Source organism: Coregonus lavaretus (assembly GCF_964263955.1).
Source record: "Coregonus lavaretus genome assembly, chromosome: 26".
In the NCBI taxonomy this organism is placed as follows: Eukaryota; Metazoa; Chordata; class Actinopteri; order Salmoniformes; family Salmonidae; genus Coregonus; species Coregonus lavaretus.
Genome location: NC_140013.1, coordinates 20,692,124 through 20,712,124, shown reverse-complemented (window position 1 = coordinate 20,712,124; position 20,001 = coordinate 20,692,124). Strand labels below are relative to the sequence as shown.

The 20,001-nt window shown below is 46.3% G+C and overlaps 1 protein-coding gene across 1 annotated transcript in view; it reads left to right on the top strand.

Moving 5' to 3' along the window:
- The window catches only part of LOC311101863 (vacuolar protein sorting-associated protein 53 homolog), a 39,614-nt gene that overhangs the window by 12,547 nt on the left and 7,066 nt on the right, over positions 1-20,001 (top strand). Inside the window, exons 5-20 of the mRNA XM_084143088.1 lie at positions 317-403; positions 1,177-1,292; positions 1,694-1,813; positions 3,698-3,776; positions 3,932-4,075; positions 10,728-10,870; positions 11,160-11,301; positions 11,379-11,474; positions 11,712-11,806; positions 13,045-13,287; positions 14,641-14,788; positions 14,907-14,989; positions 15,119-15,197; positions 15,297-15,445; positions 15,618-15,687; positions 15,835-15,972. Coding sequence (XP_083999214.1) covers positions 317-403; positions 1,177-1,292; positions 1,694-1,813; positions 3,698-3,776; positions 3,932-4,075; positions 10,728-10,870; positions 11,160-11,301; positions 11,379-11,474; positions 11,712-11,806; positions 13,045-13,287; positions 14,641-14,788; positions 14,907-14,989; positions 15,119-15,197; positions 15,297-15,445; positions 15,618-15,687; positions 15,835-15,972 — 1,932 coding nt within the window. The remainder of the gene's footprint in view (positions 1-316; positions 404-1,176; positions 1,293-1,693; positions 1,814-3,697; positions 3,777-3,931; positions 4,076-10,727; positions 10,871-11,159; positions 11,302-11,378; positions 11,475-11,711; positions 11,807-13,044; positions 13,288-14,640; positions 14,789-14,906; positions 14,990-15,118; positions 15,198-15,296; positions 15,446-15,617; positions 15,688-15,834; positions 15,973-20,001) is intronic.

The window sequence follows — 20,001 nt, the reverse complement described above, 5'->3', positions numbered from 1 at the left end:
TTACATGAACACTAGCCTCTGGCCTGCTGTAAGGAGAGACTAAATAGCCTGGTCCCAGATCTGTTTTGCTGTCTTGCCAACTCCTATGGCCCATTGTCACGCCAAACAAACAGATCCGGGACAAGGCTAAGGGGATGATAGAGAAATGTAAAATAATCCCTCTTGGCCTTAGTGCTAGATGTCAGCTACATCCCACTCAATGTCTAAAGAGATGTCTACCAGAAAGTAAACTTGTTTAGAGAGTGCTGGTACTTAAATTACCTCTTTCAAACCTGTCTCTCTCTCTCCTTTCTTTCTTTATCTCTCTCCCTCCCAGGCACTGGAGGAGGCTCAGGTAGCCATCGGCCAGCTCTTCGGCAAAATCAAAGAGATTAAGGACAAGGCTGAGAAATCTGAGCAAATGGTGAGTAAACAAACAAAACACAGCCAGACTCCTCCACAGGAGCCATCTTGTCTACCCTGTCTAAAGCTTGAGGGTGCCCCTGTTTGTGTAGGTGTGTGTGTGTGTTGCTGTGTGTGTGTATGACTGAGGGTGCCCCCTGGAGACTCTGACATTCTGTAGAGACATACACTGTAGTGTTATTATAAGTGGAGGTAATGCTCCTGCTGTGTGTGGGTTGGTTCTTCCTCTCCTTGTGCGGACCTAAAATCCCCCAAATTCCCCATAAGGATAGTAAAAGAAGGAAGATTCTCCCCGTGGGGACATTTCACACGTCCCCATGAGGACAAAGGCTATTTTAAGCTTAGGGGTTAGGTTCAGGGTTAGGGTTACAATTAGGGTTAGTGATTAGGCATTTGGGTTTAAGGTTAGGGTTATGGTAAGGGTTAGGGAAAATATGATTTTGAATGGAAATTAATTTTAGGTCCCCACAAGGATAGAAGAACATAACGTGTGTGTGTGGGGAGGGGGGGGGGGGTCACAGGAAGGCCGCTGGGCTGGGTGGGTAAAGAGGAACAATGGAGAGGAACCCCTCCCTCAATGGGTATGTTGTAGGAATTATGTCTCAACTCAAACAGATGTCTTATTACTCTCTCTCTGCACCTTGTCTCTGTCTATCTCCTCTCCACTCCTCTACCTCTATCCCCTCCTCTTCCCCTCTATCGCTTCCCTATACACTTTTCTCCACCCACCCCTCCCTCCCTCCCTCCCTCCCTCCCTCTCTCGCTATCTCTCAGGTCAAGGAGATAACGCGGGACATCAAACAGCTGGACCATGCTAAGCGTCACCTGACCACCTCCATCACCACCCTCAACCACCTGCACATGCTGGCCGGGGGCGTGGACTCTCTAGAGTGGGTACTCACAGTGCCACCTATGGGCGTGGAGGGGAGGGCCAACTGTGGGCCGCGACCCATAGGTTGAAAAGCACCGATCTAGAAGTTACACAGGGATGAATCCTAAGTTAAATATTTGTGGGTGACTCTTGTAATACATGCATTGATGTCAATGGAAGATTTGTGTGAAAATGTAGCTCTGTATGTGCATCTCGAGTTAGGAGTTGGCAAATAGAAAGGAATACAAAAGATCATTGGAAACCATTGTGCACTGTTACTGCCTCAAGCCAAGGTGCTGGGTCTCTCTTAGTTTGGCACATATATCATTGACTAAATGTTGAAGTGGCTGCTTGTATGTGTAGGCACTAGCCAGAACTCCAAATTAGAACTGTCAGTGATGTGTTCTGTGTGTGTCCCAGGGCCATGACGAGGAAGAGGCAGTATGGAGAGGTGGCTAACCTGCTACAGGGGGTGGTCAACGTGCTGGAACACTTCCACAAATACATGGGCATCCCTCAGATCAGACAGCTCTCAGAGAGGTAACCATACATGCACGCACATGCACTCACACACGCATGTACGCACACACCCCCGCACATGCACACACACGCCATGCTCAAACACGGGCAACACATTCCCTTTCTTAACTGACCATAACACCGTACCAGTAATACTGTACGGAAACACTCAGTATTTCAAACAAACACAGCTCAAACTTGCAAACCAACCACTGCATGCATGCATCATACTGTATTTCCCAGTCAGTCAATTTTCCTGACATTATTGTATTCCTAACTCCAGTTTTTTTTTCTTGGTGCTCTCCCAAACTGTAGAGGCTGCAGCCAGCCCAGGCCAGGCCTGTAGAGCCCAGAGGTATTCTGTTGTGCTCATCAGAATCAGATCCTGTTTTATATTTACTGAGGAGAGGAGGCTGCGGGCTGCTGAAATACACAGGAAGGAAATGCACTGAATAGAACTCCTTTATGCATAAATTTTTTCCACTGAGGGCTTGGGCTGTGCTTTCCTCTGGCTGGGTGTGTTTGAGAGTGTCTTTGTTTGAGAGAGTGTCTTTGTGTGTGTGTGTGCCAGAGAGGAAAAGTGTGTTTGAGAGCGCGAGAGTGTTTCTTTGTGTGATCTTGTGTGTGTGATTGAAAGATTTGGCCTTTTTCCTCTCTTCTTTCTCCTCCACAGGAACAGTTCTGGGGTGTGTTAAGCACTAGTCCAGACCCCATACCAGGTCACTACAGAGTAAGGTCTGTGTTCAGCCCTCAACCCAGCTAGTCCCTATGTCCCTTTGGCCGGGGGAGCTAGCTGTGCTATCTGCTCTGTTTGCCTTCGAGTGGATGATAAAAACATGAATTTAGGAGAGTAAGGAAGTGTGTTTGTGTGTGTGGGAGGGAGGTGTCGTTTAATGTTTTTTTCTTCCATACACTTTATATTTATCCGGAGTTGTGTGTCTGTGTGTCCAATGCTCATCAAAGCCACCCACACACTCTCTGACCACCACTGCTTTGTTATCTGGAAAGGGGTAAATACAGAACTGAGTCTTCAGAAGAAATTGGCAAACATATTGAGGGATGACCAGACAGAGGGACAGCTGTAGCGTGGGTCTGACTGATTGTCAGGGGCATTACATTTACGTTTTAGTCATTTAGCAGACGCTCTTATCCAGAGCGACTTACAGTTAGTGAGTGCATTCATTATTATTTTTTAATATATTTTTTTCATACTGGCCCCCAGTGGGAATCGAACCCACAACCCTGGCGTTGCAAACGCCATGCTCTACCAACTGAGCTACATCCCTGCCGGCCATTCCCTCCCCTACCCTGGACGACGCTGGGCCAATTGTGCGCCGTCGCATGGGTCTCCCGGTCGCGGCCGGCTACGACAGAGCCTGGATTCTAACCAGGATCTCTAGTGGCACAGCTAGCACTGCGATGCAGTGCCTTAGACCACTGCGCCACCACTGCCCGCCCTGTGGCATGGCATCCATCTTGTTTATTCTGGAAGGTTCTTCTTGTTGCTCTAGGATTGGACTCTAAATGCCACACCAGATTCACTCTTCATATTAGGCCAGTGGTTCTAGTTCTCACCATGGTTGTGTGTCCTCTCCTGTTAAGCCAGTGGTTCTGGTTCCCACCATGGAACTATGTGCTGTACTGTGTGACCCAATAAACACTTCTGGAATTTCTCTGACCCAATGAGTAAACAAAACCACTGGCCCAAGTCATGCCAGTTTTGCCACGGCCCGAAAGCTGTCAGTCACAACTTACCAGTGGGTCACTCCCAACCTAGCTACCATCTGGGAAACCGTTTCATTCTGAAAATATCTACAGTTATGCTACACCAGCTCTAAACCCAGCTCCAGCTTTCATGATGGCAATGTTTTCTCAATGTTTCTCCACGGTTTGTGTCATCCACAGGGTGAAAGCGGCCCAAAGCGAGCTGGGGACTCAGATCCTGGCAGACTTTGAAGAGGCCTTCCCCGCTCAGGGGTCAAAGGTGAAATATTTGTGTACTATGAATGCCTTGTGTGTTATATGTGCTTAATTAAACAATTGTATGTGTGACTATACATTATATCATGAATGTAATGTATATTATAATTGTATGTGTGTTAACCCAAGGTATTTTGTGTGTGTATTCTATATCCCCAGAGAGCAGGGGGACCCAGTAATGTTCTGAGGGATGCCTGTCTGGTGGCCAACGTCTTGGACCCCCGCATCAAACAGGAGATCATCAAGAAGTTCATCAGACAGCACCTCTCTGAGTACATGGTGCTGTTCCAGGAGAACCAAGATGTGAGTTTGTTTATTGTACTGCTAAGCATTAAAGTGGAACTGACAGCATTTTAGCAACATTAAATATGATTAAAATCTGTTAATATACACCCCCAGGAATATGATAAGATTCTGATAAGCGAGCACTTATCAGAACTGGTCATTTTCAAGTTTAAAAAAATTCATAGAATGTTTGAGAATTACGTATAGTAAGGCATTTGTCAAAATTCTATAGCAATATAGAGTGGGAAAGCGGCCTTGCTTTTGGACAATTAATAGACACTGCAGTAAATAACACCTAAAAAAAACATGGACTTGTGCAGGACTGGAGTCTATGCAGACCTGTGCCATAGCCAATCAGAGCTATAGTAGGCCTATATGCAAATAAGCTATTTGCTACACGTGCCTGCCATCATTCCCTTCGAACTGGATTGTGTGTTTACAGGCAGTAGCAACAGCGTAACTTTAGATCATTAGAACCCATTCACCTGAATGGATTTCTGCAAATGTGTAAATACTATGGGAGTCCTCTTACATTTGTGAACTTCAGTCCTATTCATCAAACAACCACGAAAAGGTAGGCTATCTCTACCTTAGTTGCCTATGCACATCAACAACTAATGCTAGCCTGAGCGAGATTAGCTCAAATCTAACGAGGGAACATTAGGTAAACCCTCTCAAACTTTTTAGCTTGTTGGCCATCAAAATTGCACTGATAAATGATGGTGAATACATTTTACATTTTGGTCATTTAGCAGACGCTCTTATCCAGAGCGACTTACAAATGGAATGGTACCCTAATCGTCGTGCTGCAGCTTGCCTGCCAATGCATGCTTTTCCCAACTGATTTTTTGACAACTGAATGGGAACTTGCCTGCCCGCCCATTTGATCAATGCCAAATACATTTGATTGACAACTAAGATATGCTAACTGTGGATAACAGTGGTTCAAGTTCAGCATAGCTAGCTAGCAAAGCGATTCACATTTCTTGCTAGCTAACCAAATGACACATTTACATTTTACATTTAAGTCATTTAGCAGACGCTCTTATCCAGAGCGACTTACAGGAGCAATTAGGGTTAAGTGCCTTGCTCAAGGGCACATTTACGTCATTTAGCAGACGCTGTAGTCCAGAACGACTCACAAATTGATGCATTCACCCTATAGCCAGTGGGATAACCACTTTACAAATTTTTTTTTTTTTTTGGGGGGGGGGGTAGAAGGATTACTTTATCCTATCCCAGGTATTCCTTAAAGAGGTGGGGTTTCAAATGTCTCCGGAAGGTGGTGAGCGACTCCGCTGTGTGTGTGGGGGGGGGGTAGAAGGATTACTTTATCCTATCCCAGGTATTCCTTAAAGAGGTGGGGTTTCAAATGTCTCCGGAAGGTGGTGAGCGACTCCGCTGTGTGTGTGGGGGGGGGGGTAGAAGGATTGCTTTATCCTATCCCAGGTATTCCTTAAAGAGGTGGGGTTTCAAATGTCTCCGGAAGGTGGTGAGTGACTCCGCTGTCCTGGCGTCGTGAGGGAGCTTGTTCCACCATTGGGGTGCCAGAGCAGCGAACAGTTTTGACTGGGCTGAGCGGGAACTATGCTTCCGCAGAGGAAGGGGAGCCAGCAGGCCAGAGGTGGATGAACGCAATGCCCTCGTTTGGGTGTAGGGACTGATCAGAGCCCGAAGGTACAGAGGTGCCGTTCCCCTCGCTGCTCCAAAGGCAAGCACCATGGTCTTGTAACGGATGCGAGCTTCAACTGGAAGCCAGTGGAGTGTGCGGAGGAGGGGGGTGACGTGAGAGAACTTGGGAAGGTTGAACACCAGACGGGCTGCGGCATTCTGGATGAGTTGTAGGGGTTTAATGGCACATGCAGGGAGGCCAGCCAACAGCGAGTTGCAGTAATCCAGACGGGAGATGACAAGTGCCTGGATTAGGACCTGTGCCGCTTCCTGTGTGAGGCAGGGTCGTACTCTCCGAATGTTGTAGAGCATGAACCTGCAGGAGCGGGTCACCGCCTTGATGTTAGCGGAGAACGACAGGGTGTTGTCCAGGGTCACGCCAAGGCTCTTCGCACTCTGGGAGGAGGACACAACGGAGTTGTCAACCGTGATGGCGAGATCATGGAACGGGCAGTCCTTCCCCGGGAGGAAGAGCAGCTCCGTCTTGCCAGGGTTCAGCTTGAGGTGGTGATCCGTCATCCATACTGATATGTCTGCCAGACATGCAGAGATGCGATTCGCCACCTGGTTATCAGAAGGGGGAAAGGAGAAGATTAGTTGTGTATCGTCAGCGTAGCAATGATAGGAGAGGCCGTGTGAGGATATGACAGAGCCAAGTGACTTGGTGTATAGGGAGAAAAGGAGAGGGCCTAGAACTGAGCCCTGGGGGACACCAGTGGTGAGAGCACGTGGTGCGGAGACAGCTTCTCGCCACGCCACTTGGTAGGAGCGACCGGTCAGGTAGGACGCAATCCAGGAGTGAGCCGCGCCGGAGATGCCCAGCTCGGAGAGGGTGGAGAGGAGGATCTGATGGTTCACAGTATCAAAGGCAGCAGACAGGTCTAGAAGGACAAGAGCAGAGGAGAGAGAGTTAGCTTTAGCAGTGCGGAGAGCCTCCGTGACACAGAGAAGAGCAGTCTCAGTTGAATGACCAGTCCTGAAACCTGATTGGTTTGGATCAAGAAGGTCATTCTGAGAGAGATAGCAAGAGAGTTGGCTAAAGACGGCACGCTCAATAGTTTTGGAAAGAAAAGAAAGAAGGGATACTGGTCTGTAGTTGTTGACATCAGTGGGGTCGAGTGTTGGTTTTTTGAGAAGGGGAGCAACTCTCGCTCTCTTGAAGACAGAAGGGACATGGCCAGCGGTCAAGGATGAGTTGATCAGCGAGGTGAGGTAGGGGAGAAGGTCACCGGAGATGGTCTGGAGAAGAGAGGAGGGGATGGGGTCAAGCGGGCAGGTTGTTGGGCGGCCTGCAGTCACAAGTCGCAGGATTTTATCTGGAGAGAGAGGGGAGAAAGAAGTCAAAGCATAGGGTAGGGCAGTGTGAGCAGGACCAGCAGTGTCATTAGACTTAACAAACGAGGATCGGATGTCGTCAACCTTCTTTTCAAAGTGGTTGACAAAGTCATCCACAGAGAGAGAGGAGGAGGAGGAGGGGGGGGGGGGGGGGGGATTCAGGAGGGAGGAAAATGTGGCAAAGAGCTTCCTAGGGTTAGAGGCAGATGCTTGGAATTTAGAGTGGTAGAAGGTGGCCTTAGCAGCAGAAACAGATGAAGAAAATGTAGAGAGGAGGGAGTGAAAAGATGCCAGGTCGGCAGGGAGTTTAGTTTTCTTCCATTTCCGCTCCGCTGCCCGGAGCTCTGTTCTGTGAGCTCGCAATGAGTCATCAAGCCACGGAGCTGGAGGGGAGGACCGAGCCGGCCGGGAGGATAGGGGACACAGAGAGTCAAAGGATGCAGAAAGGGAGGAGAGGAGGCAGAATCAGGAGATTGGAGGGAGAAGGATTGAGCAGAGGGAAGAGATGATAGGATGGAAGAGGAGAGAGTAGTGGGAGAGAGAGAGCGAAGGTTGCGGCGGCGCATTACCATCTGTGTAGGGGCAGAGTGAGTAGTGTGGGAGGAGAGCGAGAGAGAAAAGGAAACAAAGTAGTGGTCGGAGACATGGAGGGGAGTTGCAGTGAGATTAGTAGAGGAGCAGCATCTAGTGAAGATGAGGTCAAGCGTATTGCCTGCCTTGTGAGTAGGGGGGGACGGTGAGAGGGTGAGGTCAAAAGAGGAGAGGAGTGGAAAGAAGGAGGCAGAGAGAAATGAGTCAAATGTGGACATAGGGAGGTTGAAATCCCCCAAAACTGTGAGGGGTGAGCCATCCTCAGGAAAGGAACTTATCAAGGCGTCAAGCTCATTGATGAACTCTCCAAGGGAACCTGGAGGGCGATAGATGACAAGGATATTAAGCTTAAATGGGCTAGTGACTGTGACAGCATGGAATTCAAATGAGGAGATAGACAGATGGGTTAGGGGAACAATTGAGAATGTCCACTTGGGAGAGATGAGGATTCCTGTACCACCACCCCTCTGACCAGATGCTCTCGGGGTATGCGAGAACACATGGTCAGACGAGGAGAGAGCAGTAGGAGTAGCAGTGTTTTCAGTGGTAATCCATGTTTCCGTCAGCGCCAGGAAGTCGAGGGACTGGAGGTTGGCATAGGCTGGGATGAAGTCAGCTTTGTTGGCAGCAGAACGGCAGTTCCAGAGGCTGCCTGAGACCTGGAACTCCAGGTGTGGGGTGCGTGCAGGGACCACCAGGTTAGAGAGGCAGCAGCCACGCGGTGTGGTGCGTTTGTGTAGCCTGTGCAGAGAGGAGAGAACAGGGATAGGCAGAGGCATAGTTGACAGGCTGTAGCAAATGGCTACAAAAATGCAGAGGAGATCGGAATTAAATGAGCTAAGCATCTGGGAGAGGAGAGAGCAGGGCCTCCCTCACCAAAAACTTCTACCTCAGAAACTAAAATTGTTTCACTGAACCACCCGAACAAAAACTCTCCCAACTTCCACCTTTAGAAATCAGAATTGTTGTGAACCACAGCGGTTCAATGTTTAAAGGAATAGACTCAACCCACTTTATTCAGCTAGCTAACTATGACACCATAGCTAACTAGCATGATAGCATCCAATAACAATAACACACAGTTTAGCACCAACACTTGGTCACAACAAACCACCAATAGTGTGTTAACTAGCTAACTAGCATGCTAGCATCCAGTAACACACAGTTTAGCACCAACACTTGGTCACAACAAACCACCAATAGTGAGTTAACACACTAAACAGATCATTCGTGTCTGTGTCAAGTTCCTTTCATGACGCAGCAATGATTAAACGTTGGCTAGCTAGGACAAGTATATTGTATTTAGCTACTACAGTACAGTTAGCTGGTCGTGTTGGGTAGCTAGCAATGACACCTGTATCTATAGCTGTAGCCAACGAAAAACGAAATGAGGGGAAAAAGTCGATCACTGACTCACTCATCCAATGACATGACATCCTCCCTGCAGCTAGCTAGCTAACGTTAGGCTTTGTGTTTTTAGCTTGCTAAATAAATAGCTAGCTCCATAAATCGATACGCTAGACAGTGGCGTCAAACTCAATCAGTGCACGGGCCATATTTTAAAAAACAAATAATTCACGGGCCAGACATAGCCAATTTGTTTTTACAAAAAAACGTGCAACTGCAACCCAAATAGGCAATTATTTTATTTGAAAAAAATACGGCCCTTTATAATGTCCAATTATGTACATAGGATGCTGTATATAGCGTTAACATAAAATTAACACAAAAAGATACAATAAAAAAAAAATGGTCCAGCCTTTGCTGCTATGCTTGCAGATGTGCATAATATGCTGCGACCCTAATCAAAAAGTATTTAACTCCAATAATAACGTAGCTATAGGTTGTAACATTTAAACTTAAAAACGTGTTTACATTTTGTTTTGTACCGCATGGATCACCGGTGCGGTTGAATGCAGCATTGCTGTATGGTGCACTCAAAATGTATTGTAGTTGAGTAGCCAGCCTAGGCTACTGCTCAAATGTTGCTATAATAGGCCTGCATGTTTCTCCTTTGCGGGGTGTTTTGTTGCATGTTTAGTTTTGGTTATTCATTGTGAAGCTTTAAAAACCGAAGCCAGACTGCAACATTTTAGTTGCCTTGCTAGGACTGTGGCATGTGTTTGTACACTTACCCTCCGCTGAGTGCTGTAAACGCGACACACGAAAGCAGCGCAATTGACATTGAATTCACTGATGCCAGCGCATCAGGCTTTAATCTCATGAAGTAGATGACTCAACTGTTGACTCATTTATACTCGCTTGTGTGTTTTATTCGGCCCGCGGGCCTTGTTTGACACGTGCGCTAGCCTATTAGCCACTTTATGACTGACATGTTATCATTGCCCTTGCTAGTTTGATTTTATTGACATTCCTAGCCTTAGTTACAGTCTTCCGTTTTTGTTCTAAATATTGAGTCATTGAAACTAAAACGGTGCGTCCCGAATGGGTGCGATGAAATGTATTGGTGAATTATATTAATCATGCATTGAACTGCATGTAAGTTCCAGACAGACTGATAAGCACTAAATGCTCCAGTGATCCAATACTAGGGTCCGACGCGAGACAGACAAGCCCCAGAACAGTGCCTTGTTTCTGGGGAGACCCCACATCTGAGGAGGGGTGGAAGGAGGGAGGGAGAGGAAAGATTCTGCCAACAATGCCTTACTCTACGTCACGGAATTTTGAGTAAAATATAACCTCTTTTTAAAACCTCTTATAAAGTTGGTTTTGAAGCATAAACTGGGAATTTGATATTTTTTTTACTGATATTATGATTTCACATCTGCAAAGTAGTTAAAACGCTGTCAGTTCCACTTTAAACTAAGGCGGCCATTTTGGGTCCATTTACACGAGGGATTTTGGGTAGGTACAAATGGGGATAAGCGACCATAAAAAAATACTGTAGTTTATGGTCCAAACATTTATTTTATATCCCAGTATTTCTTCCTTTGTAGATCATGTGAATCATATTTGAGATGTACATTGACTGATCTTTAATAATGCTAGTGTTGTGACAGTGAGTCTGTGGACCTTCCACCTGAAAGTGTGTTTGTCCACTGACCTGACTCAGGTAGCTTGGCTGGATAAGATTGACCGGCGCTATGCCTGGATTAAGCGTCAGCTGGTGGACTATGAGGAGAAGTACGGACGCATGTTCCCTGAAGAGTGGTGTATGACCGAACGCATCACTGTGGAGTTCTGCCACATCACCAGGTACCCACACACACACACGTTGCTGTAGAATTCTGCCACATCACCACACACACCCTGTGCTGGAAACTGTTGAGACAGCCAGTGCCTCACTGTCAACACATTCTATCAACTGTTGTAATAGTTGTGCTCCTCTATCATCCCAACACTATTCAGTAGACAGTTGATTTAGTGTTCGTTAGCAGGTCAGTGCTCATGTAGGCTATCACAATAATTGATGCCGCAATTTGACGTGTTGACGACCCTATGTGTCTGTGTCTGTCTGTTTTTCTGTGTCGTGTGTGTCATCCAGGACAGAGCTGGCCAAAGTGATGCGGACGCGGGCCAAAGAGATTGAGGTCAAGCTGCTTCTGTTTGCCATTCAGAGGACCACCAACTTCGAGGGGCTGCTCGCCAAGCGCTTCTCTGGGTGCACCCTCACCGACGGGCCCGGGGTTAGATACACATATATAATAAACACACACACACACCATCATTGGGCCATTGTTGCTGACTGTAGTGTTGTTTTCAGGTGAAGAAGCCTGAGACACCACTGGAGTCCACCAACCCTTTCCTGGAGGACGAGGTTGGAGAGGATGGGTCAGAGATGGACGAGGGTCTGGATAGGGTAAGACATGTTTGAGATGACCCTTTGACCCTGTCTGAACTTCGACCTTGATAGGCATAGGCTGACCTTCTGAGGTCATTTCCTGTGTCATGGTGACTCATGATGGGAATATCTCTAGGAGGATCTCGATAGGAGCTTTTAAGGGCTCACTTTGGAGAAAAAAAATACTCATCCCCAAAGAGAAAAATCATGAGTAGTAATTACATCCTACATTGTTGACCATTTTCTGCTCCCCAGCTCAAGAAGCCCAAGGCTCCTGACAACCCATTCCATGGCATCATTTCCAAGTGCTTCGAGCCTCACCTCTATGTCTACATCGAGTCTCAGGACAAGTGAGTGATGTGATGTAGTGTGTGTGTGAGTGATGTAGTGTGTGTGAGTGGTGTAGTGTGTGTGAGTGGTGTAGTGTGTGTGAGTGGTGTAGTGTGTGTGTATGTGGTGTGAGCGTGTGCGTGCGTGTGATTGGAGATCTGGCACAGATTTGTGTGCCCAGAACTTTTCCTTTCTCCCTCATCAGCCCCCCCCCCCCCCCCCCCTTACTCTTTCTCTCTTTCGTTCCCTCTCTTGTTTGTGTGTTTCTTTCTCTCTCTCTGCTGAGGCAGAAATGGTTCCTATTAGCTGCATGACCACAGACGCTGAGAAAGAGGGATTGAAAATGTATTCTGCAGCAGATTGTTCTTCTCCTTTTCTTCCTCCCTCTCTTTACTACTCCTCTCTCTCTCTTCCACTCTCTATTTCTCTCTCACTCTCTTTCCTCTCCCTCCCTCCCTCCTTCCACCCCCCCCCCCCTCCCCCTCAGACGTGGGGTCTCCCCAGAAACAAGGCACTGTTCTGGGGCTTGTCTGTCTCGCGTCGGACCCTAGTATTGGATCACTGGAGCATTTAGTGCTTATCAGTCTGTCTGGAACTTACATGATCTGGCTATGGCCTCCTTTCACAACAGACATGGCCAGATGATTCTACATCAGGCATTTCCAAAGCAGCTCGTCTCAATGGAATACAACAGGAGAGATAATAGTGACCTAATTGTTCATACAAAGTGGATTTAGTTTTTTGTCCTTGGCTTCATTTCATAGTAACAGTGGGTGGGCAGGGGGTAAAGTACTAGATGTTAACAGCCGTTTAGACATTGAAATTAAAGGACAGTGAAGACAGCCGCAATAGAGGTAGAATCTCTAACCCTGTCTGTCTGACTCTTCCATTGTATCATCACTGAACTGTGTGTGTGTGTGTGTGGGGCAGGTTGGCGTTTGTCATGAATCTTGCTCTGGAGGCAGCTCTGCAGAGTGGTCGCTAGCTGGCACAGCCACAAAGCCATACAATCTGATTTTAAACCTAACCCTAGCCACACTGCTAACCCTAATGCCAAACCTTAAATTAAGACCAAAAAGCTAATTTTAGTTTTCATGAATCTTTATAATAAAGCCAATTTTGACTTTCCAGCTGGCCCATCTAGTGTAATCGCTCAGCTGCCTCCAGGGCAAGATTCATGGCAATAAAACGTCAACCTGCGTGTGTGTGTGCTGGTGTCTGGGGGTCATCACTGAGCTGTGTGTGTTACTATTCTCAGGAACCTGGGGGAGATGATTGACCGTTTCGTGTCAGACTTCCGGGCGCAGGGCCCCCCCAAGGCGGGCACGGAGGACGGTGGAGCGGTGCTGCCCAGCTGTGCTGACCTGTTTGTCTACTATAAGAAGTGCATGGTGCAGTGCTCTCAGCTTAGCACAGGGGAACCTATGATCGCCCTCACCACCATCTTCCAGAAGTACCTCAGAGAGTATGCCTGGAAGATACTGTCTGGAAACCTGCCCAAGTAATTTACTACAGCCTAGCCTAATGATATGATGATCAGATTTATTTGTGATGATGTAGGTCTAGTAATTATTTAGTAAGCGCTTTTTATTCATGCTGCTCACAAACTGTGTTCTGGAAGGCCACTGTGTGCTCTGGTTTTCATTCAAACCATTTTCTGGATGGTTTCTGGCTTTGCTAGGAAAATATTCTGACACAGGTGGAACTATTACATTTACATGTACTACTCATCAAAGCCACCCACACACTCTCTGACCACCACTGCTTTGTTATCTGGAAAGGGGTAAATGGGAAATACAGAACTGAGTCTTCAGAAGAAATTGGCAAACATATTGAGGGATGACCAGACAGAGGGACAGCTGTAGCGTGGGTCTGACTGATTGTCAGGGGCATTACATTTACGTTTTAGTCATTTAGCAGACGCGACTTACAGTTACATGTGCATACATTATTATTTTTATTTTATTTTTTACATACCCCCCGTGGGAATCGAACCCACAACCCTGGCGTTGCAAACGCCATGCTCTACCAACTGAGCTACATCCCTATGACAACCAGTATAAACTGTGGCCTACTAGGAGCTGGACTGGGACAAATGCTTCTGTCAAAGCAAGATAAAAATTATTACGGATGATATATGCTGTCATCTGCTTCAATTCCCTTTTGATGAAGGAATCTGCCAAAGTTAGAGTTCGTTCATTCAGAAGAGTGATCCGTCATTCCCAGGGGTTTGTTTATAGTTCAGTAGTGTTTAGTTGTCGCTGTGTTTGATTGTCTGGGTTTGCATGTCATGTGGTGCTCGAGGTGTGTTTACATCGAGGTGTGTTTACATCGAGGTGTGTTTACATCGAGGTGTGTTTACATTGAGGTGTGTTTACATTGAGGTGTGTTTACATTGAGGTGTGTTTACATCGAGGTGTGTTTACATCGAGGTGAGGCCTAATACTTCATGAGCGAAAACATATTTCGCTCACTGGCCACATTATACGACCTCTTGTGTGGTGTGTGTTTATTGTTTTGTGGAGTTTTTTAAAGGTGACCCTTCTGGGGGTTGGAGCTGTGTTGTGGTTTTCCCAGAATTCTCGGCTGTGGCGTTTATTAATGAGAGGGAGGTGGTTTAGCCACGTTGCCATGGTAACCCTGCCCCTCTGGCTATGTCTCAATTATCCAAACCTTGCTTTGAATTATAACCTATAACTAGAGACAGGAGTTTCTCCTTGTCAGTTCACACTAGGTCCCAGAGTTTTCCCTTCATGTGAGCAGACTTCTGTCCCTAATTCACGAGAAAAGGAAGCTAGTTAAAACTATTGAGACTCTTTCTCTCAATCTCTCTCTCTCGCTCTCTGTCTTTCAGGACTAGCAGTAATAGTGGAGGACTGACCATCAAGAGTCTGCTGCAGGAGAAGGAGGGTTCAGAGGCTGCGAAGTTCACTGTAGAGGAGCTGTGTCTCATCTGTAGCATCCTCAGTACTGCAGAGTACTGTCTGGCCACCACACAGCAGGTTAGAACACACACACACACACACACACACACACACACACACACACACACACACACACACACACACACACACACACACACACTTAACGTTAAACCTATTCTGTGTCTGTGTGTGTCAGTTGGAGGAGAAGCTGAAGGAGAAGGTGGATAAGACCCTGGTGGAGAGAATCAACCTGACTGGAGAGATGGACACCTTCAGCAAGTACGCGCCAAATCCTAACCTTCACTATTAGGGGCAACTTCTGCCAACTCAAAATGAACAATAGTTTATGAGATAAAGTGGAATAATTGGATGTGAAGTCCATGAATGTAAACTCTCTGTGTCTATCAGTGTGATCTCCAACAGTATCCAGTTGCTTGTTCAGGACCTGGACACTGCCTGTGACCCTGCTCTCACTGCCATGAGCAAGGTGCGACACCCACTACATTCCTCTCCTCCTTACACTGTCATATTCTATTTTCACTTTCAACCATTCTCTCACTGTCTCTCTTGGTCTCACTCCCTCTAGATGCCATGGCAGAGTGTAGAGCATGTAGGTGACCAGAGTCCATACGTGACGTCAGTCATCATGCACATCAAACAGAATGTCCCCATCATCAGAGATAACCTGGCCTCCACACGAAAATACTTCACCCAGTTCTGCATCAAGTTCACCAAGTGAGTTACTTCCCTCCTCACTGTTCGTCAATGTGTGTGAGGAAGACTTGGTACTCCCATTGACAAGACAATTGATTTCGAGATTTTAAAAGAAATTGTCAGTTTTCAGAAATGCTAAATTCTCTTGTTTTCAATGAATTGATATTCTATCTTGTCTTTTTTCCCCCCTCAGCTCTTTCATTCCTAAATTCATCAACCACTTGTTCAGGTGTAAGCCTATCAGCATGGTGGGGGCTGAACAGGTAAACATACTTACCCTTTTATTTCATTAGCCTTTACCTTAGTAGAATTACGCTTACGGTCTCCAAAACAATACAAATGTTTTGACAATCGTTTGTTTGCTGCCTGTAGCTGATAATTTAGCTAGTTTTTTTTGCTTTGTTCTTCAGCTCCTCCTGGACACCCACTCCCTGAAGACGGTGTTGTTGGATCTGCCCTCTATAGGGTCTCAGGTGGTCCGCAAGGCCCCAGCCAGCTACACCAAGATAGTCGTGAAGGGGATGACCCGCGCTGAGATGATCCTCAAGGTGAGCCCTGTGATTCTAAAGCGTAATTCAGAGTCCACAGACGCCGGCGTCCCATTGTGACATAGATACACGGCTCTAAGACCACCAGCCCGAATACGCGCCTCCCCAAAATTCCCAACCAACGCAGCTCCGCAGCTCCTCTATTCATTTGAATGTGTTGACAGCTGGAGAAGTTGCATAAGCCGCACTGAGAATTGGAAAAGTATGAAAGCCAACGGTCTAATATTCTAGAACACTGCTGCGTGTACGTGTACATGACTTTGATAGGTGCTTAACACAACCATGCAACAATGTTACACTACAACCATGCTACAATGTTTCTCTTCAACCATGCTACAACGTTTCTGTACAACCACGCAGCAAAGTTTCACGACAGCCCCACACACACAGCGTGTCGACCAGCTGGAGCCAAGAGAGGTGTGAATGGTTAGGGAATGCAGGCATCCACGCATATACTCATGCCAGCAAACACACACACACACACACACTTTCGGGAATGCTCACATGCATCAGACACATCTATCCATGGCTTGTCTCTTTTACAGAGTAAACACAGTCTGTGATTGGTTGCCCTTGCCCCAGGGTTAGCCAATAAAATGCAGAAAGACAATGGCACGCACCTGTCTTCTCAGACAAACCCCACCCTGCCCTAGAGCCTATCCCCTCACCTTGCCCTAGTCCAGTTACCCAGCCCCCAAGGCTTGTGACCCGATCCCAAAGGACATTTCCCTCACCCTCTTGTCTCCCTCCCTCTCTGCACGCACACACACACACACACACACACACACACTTAACTGCCTGCCTTAAAGGAATGCAGCCTTGATGTCTGTCTAAAAAGCTTAATGCACTGTTTTAATGGTCAGCCTGGGACCTGCTCTAATGGTCAGCCTGATCTGTCTTAATGGTCAGCCTGGGACCTGCTCTAATGGTCAGCCTGATCTGTCTTAATGGTCAGCCTGGGACCTGCTCTAATGGTCAGCCTGATCTGTCTTAATGGTCAACCTGGGACCTGCTCTAATGGTCAGGGCTGATCTGTTTTATTGGTCAGCTTGGGACCTGCTCGAATAGTCAGGCTGATCTGTGTTAATGGTCAACCTGGGGTCTGCGCTAATGGTCAGGGCTGATCTGTCTTAATGGTCAACCTGGGTGAGACCTGCTCTAATGGTCAAGCTGATCTGTTTTATTGGTCAGCCTGGGACCTGCTCTAATCATGCTACATCAGCCATCAGAGCCATTAGGACCTAATCTAGTCTGAGCACAACCATTAGGACTACTGAAGATACAAGCATAGCCTCGTCTCCCTTTCTGTGTTTCTTGTCAAGGTTATATATCAAATGCTTTTGTACAAATCAACTTCTAGTTACCAGATATTCAGTATATGTGGCCCTTCTTTCCTGCTCCTATGATAAACATGCCAATCCACAAAGCAATAATTTGCCCACACATTTCTTCTATCAACCGTTACAGACAATGCTTTAAAATGTCTACCTGCCTGCCCATAGCGCTTTGAAACAACTTCAGACAGTCAAAACTGTTAAGTGGCTTCTCCTCAGTGTCGACACCCGGGACGTGTATGGATGATTCCACATGTGAAACACACAAGGCTGTTAGTCCATAGAGGAATACCTTGAATGTGTTTACATACAGTAATGGGCGGCAGACAAAGGGGAATGTGTTTCTGTGTGGAAGGTCTTGAACAGACATACAAGGTGTGTGGAGTTGTTCTCTTCAACCTGGTGAGCATTTCATCCCTGGACGTTGCGTGGTACCTAGGTGCCTCTCAGGGAATTGTTTCCATGTTGGGCCAGGCAGGGCCTACAGATGCTGAAAGTCCAGAGAAATTCATAGGCTGTGTCCCAAACGTTACCCTATTTCCTATGTAGTGCACTACTTTTGAACAGAGCCCTTATCAATCCAAACACATAGGTCAGTGTGGGGCCTCAGACCTGTACGGATGGACTGTTCCTGGTTGAATGTTTGTAAGATATCCATGGATGATCAAAGTAGGGCTGACCCCATTTAGTCGACTGGTCAATTGTTTGGTTGATAGGCTGTTGGTCGACTGAGATTTCATTAATCGAGCAGTGGTAATAAAATAAATCTATACATACAGTACCAGTCAAAAGTTTGGACACACCTACTCATTCAAGGGTTTTTCTTGATTTTTTAAAACTATTTTCTACATTGTAGAATAATAGTGAAGCCATCAAAACTATTAAATAACACATGGAATCATGTAGTAACCAAAAAAGTGTTAAACAAATCAAAATATATTTTATATGAGATTCTTCAAATAGCCACCCTTTGCCTTGATGACAGCTTTGCACACTCTTGGCATTCTCTCAACCAGCTTCACCTGGAATGCTTTTCCAACAGTCTTGAAGGAGTTCCCACATATGCTAAGCACTTGTTGGCTGCTTTTCCTTCACTCTGCGGTCCAACTTATCCCAAACCATCTCAATTGGGTTGAGGTTGGGTGATTGTGGAGGCCAGGTCATTTGATGCAGCACTCAATCACTCTCCTTCTTGGTCAAATAGCCCTTACATAGCCTGGAGGTGTGTTTTGGTCATTGTCCTGTTGAAAAACAAATGATAGTCCCACTAAGTGAACCAGATGGGATGGCGTATCGCTGCAGAATGCTGTGGTAGCCATGCTGGTTAAGTGTGCCTTGAATTCTAAATAAATCAGACAGTGTCACTAGCAAAGCACCCCCACACCATAACACCTCCTCCTCCATGCTTCAGAGTAGAGATCATCCGTTCATCTACTCTGTGTCTCACAAAGACACAGCGGTTTGTGACTCATCAGACCCAAGGACAGATTTCCACCAGTCTACTGTCCACTGCTCGTGTCTCTTGGCCCAAGCAAGTCTTTTCTCCTTATTGGTGTCCTTTAGTAGTGGTTTCTTTGCAGCAATTCGACCTTGAAGGCCTGATTCACACAGTCTCCTCTGAACAGTTGATGTTGAGATGTGTCTGTTACTTGAACTCTGTGAAGCATTTATTTGGGCTGCAATTTCTGAAGCTGGTAACTCTAATGCACTTATCCTCTGCAGCAGAGGTAACTCTGGGTCTTCCATTCCTGTGGCGGTCCTCATGAGAGCCAGTTTCATCATAGCGCTTGATGGTTTTTGCGACTGCACTTGAAGAAACTTTCAAAGTTCTTGAAATGTTCCGTATTGACTGACCTTCATGTCTTAAAGTAATGATGGACTGTCGTTTCTCTTTGCTTATTTGAGCTGTTCTTGCCATAATATGGACTTGGTCTTTTACCAAATAGGGCTATCTTCTGTATACCACCCGTACCTTGTCACAACACAACTGATGGGCTCAAACGCATTAAATTAACTTTTAACAAGGCACATTATTCCAGGTGACTACTTCATGAAGCTGGTTGAGAGAATGCCAAGAGTGTGCAAAGCTGTCATCAAGGCAAAGGGTGGCTACTTTGAAGAATCTAAAATATATTTGGATTTGTTTAACACTTTTTTGGTTACTACATGATTCCATATGTGTTATTTCATAGTTTTTATGTCTTCTCTATTATTCTACAATGTAGAAAATAGTAAAAATAAAGAAAAACCCTGGAATGACTAGGTGTGTCTAAACTTTTGACTGGTACTGTATATCATGGTGTACAAAGACACCTGTCTGAGTGGACTGATCCATTGTGGAGGCCATGGGGATGGCACAGTCCATCAGTCTAAGACATGTGCTACTGAAATTGTATATGGTTATATTACATAAGAACAATGGTGCAACACTAATAAAAATAATATTTTTTTATAACATGCGCTTTCTCCCGCATTGGATAGTGGTCGCTGTCCGCGGTTCTGAAACACATCAGTGCGCTGTTGAACTGGCACCTTTTCCTAGACCATGTTGCTATGTGCATAATAGCAAAGTTAACCAGCATATTGGTGTTGAGAACAATGCGGCGGAGGCAGCCCTTGCCTTATTGTCTAAGAAAAGTGAGGAGAGAGGAAACCCCAACTTAATTAAGTCTATAATCAATAGCCTAACTGTTAA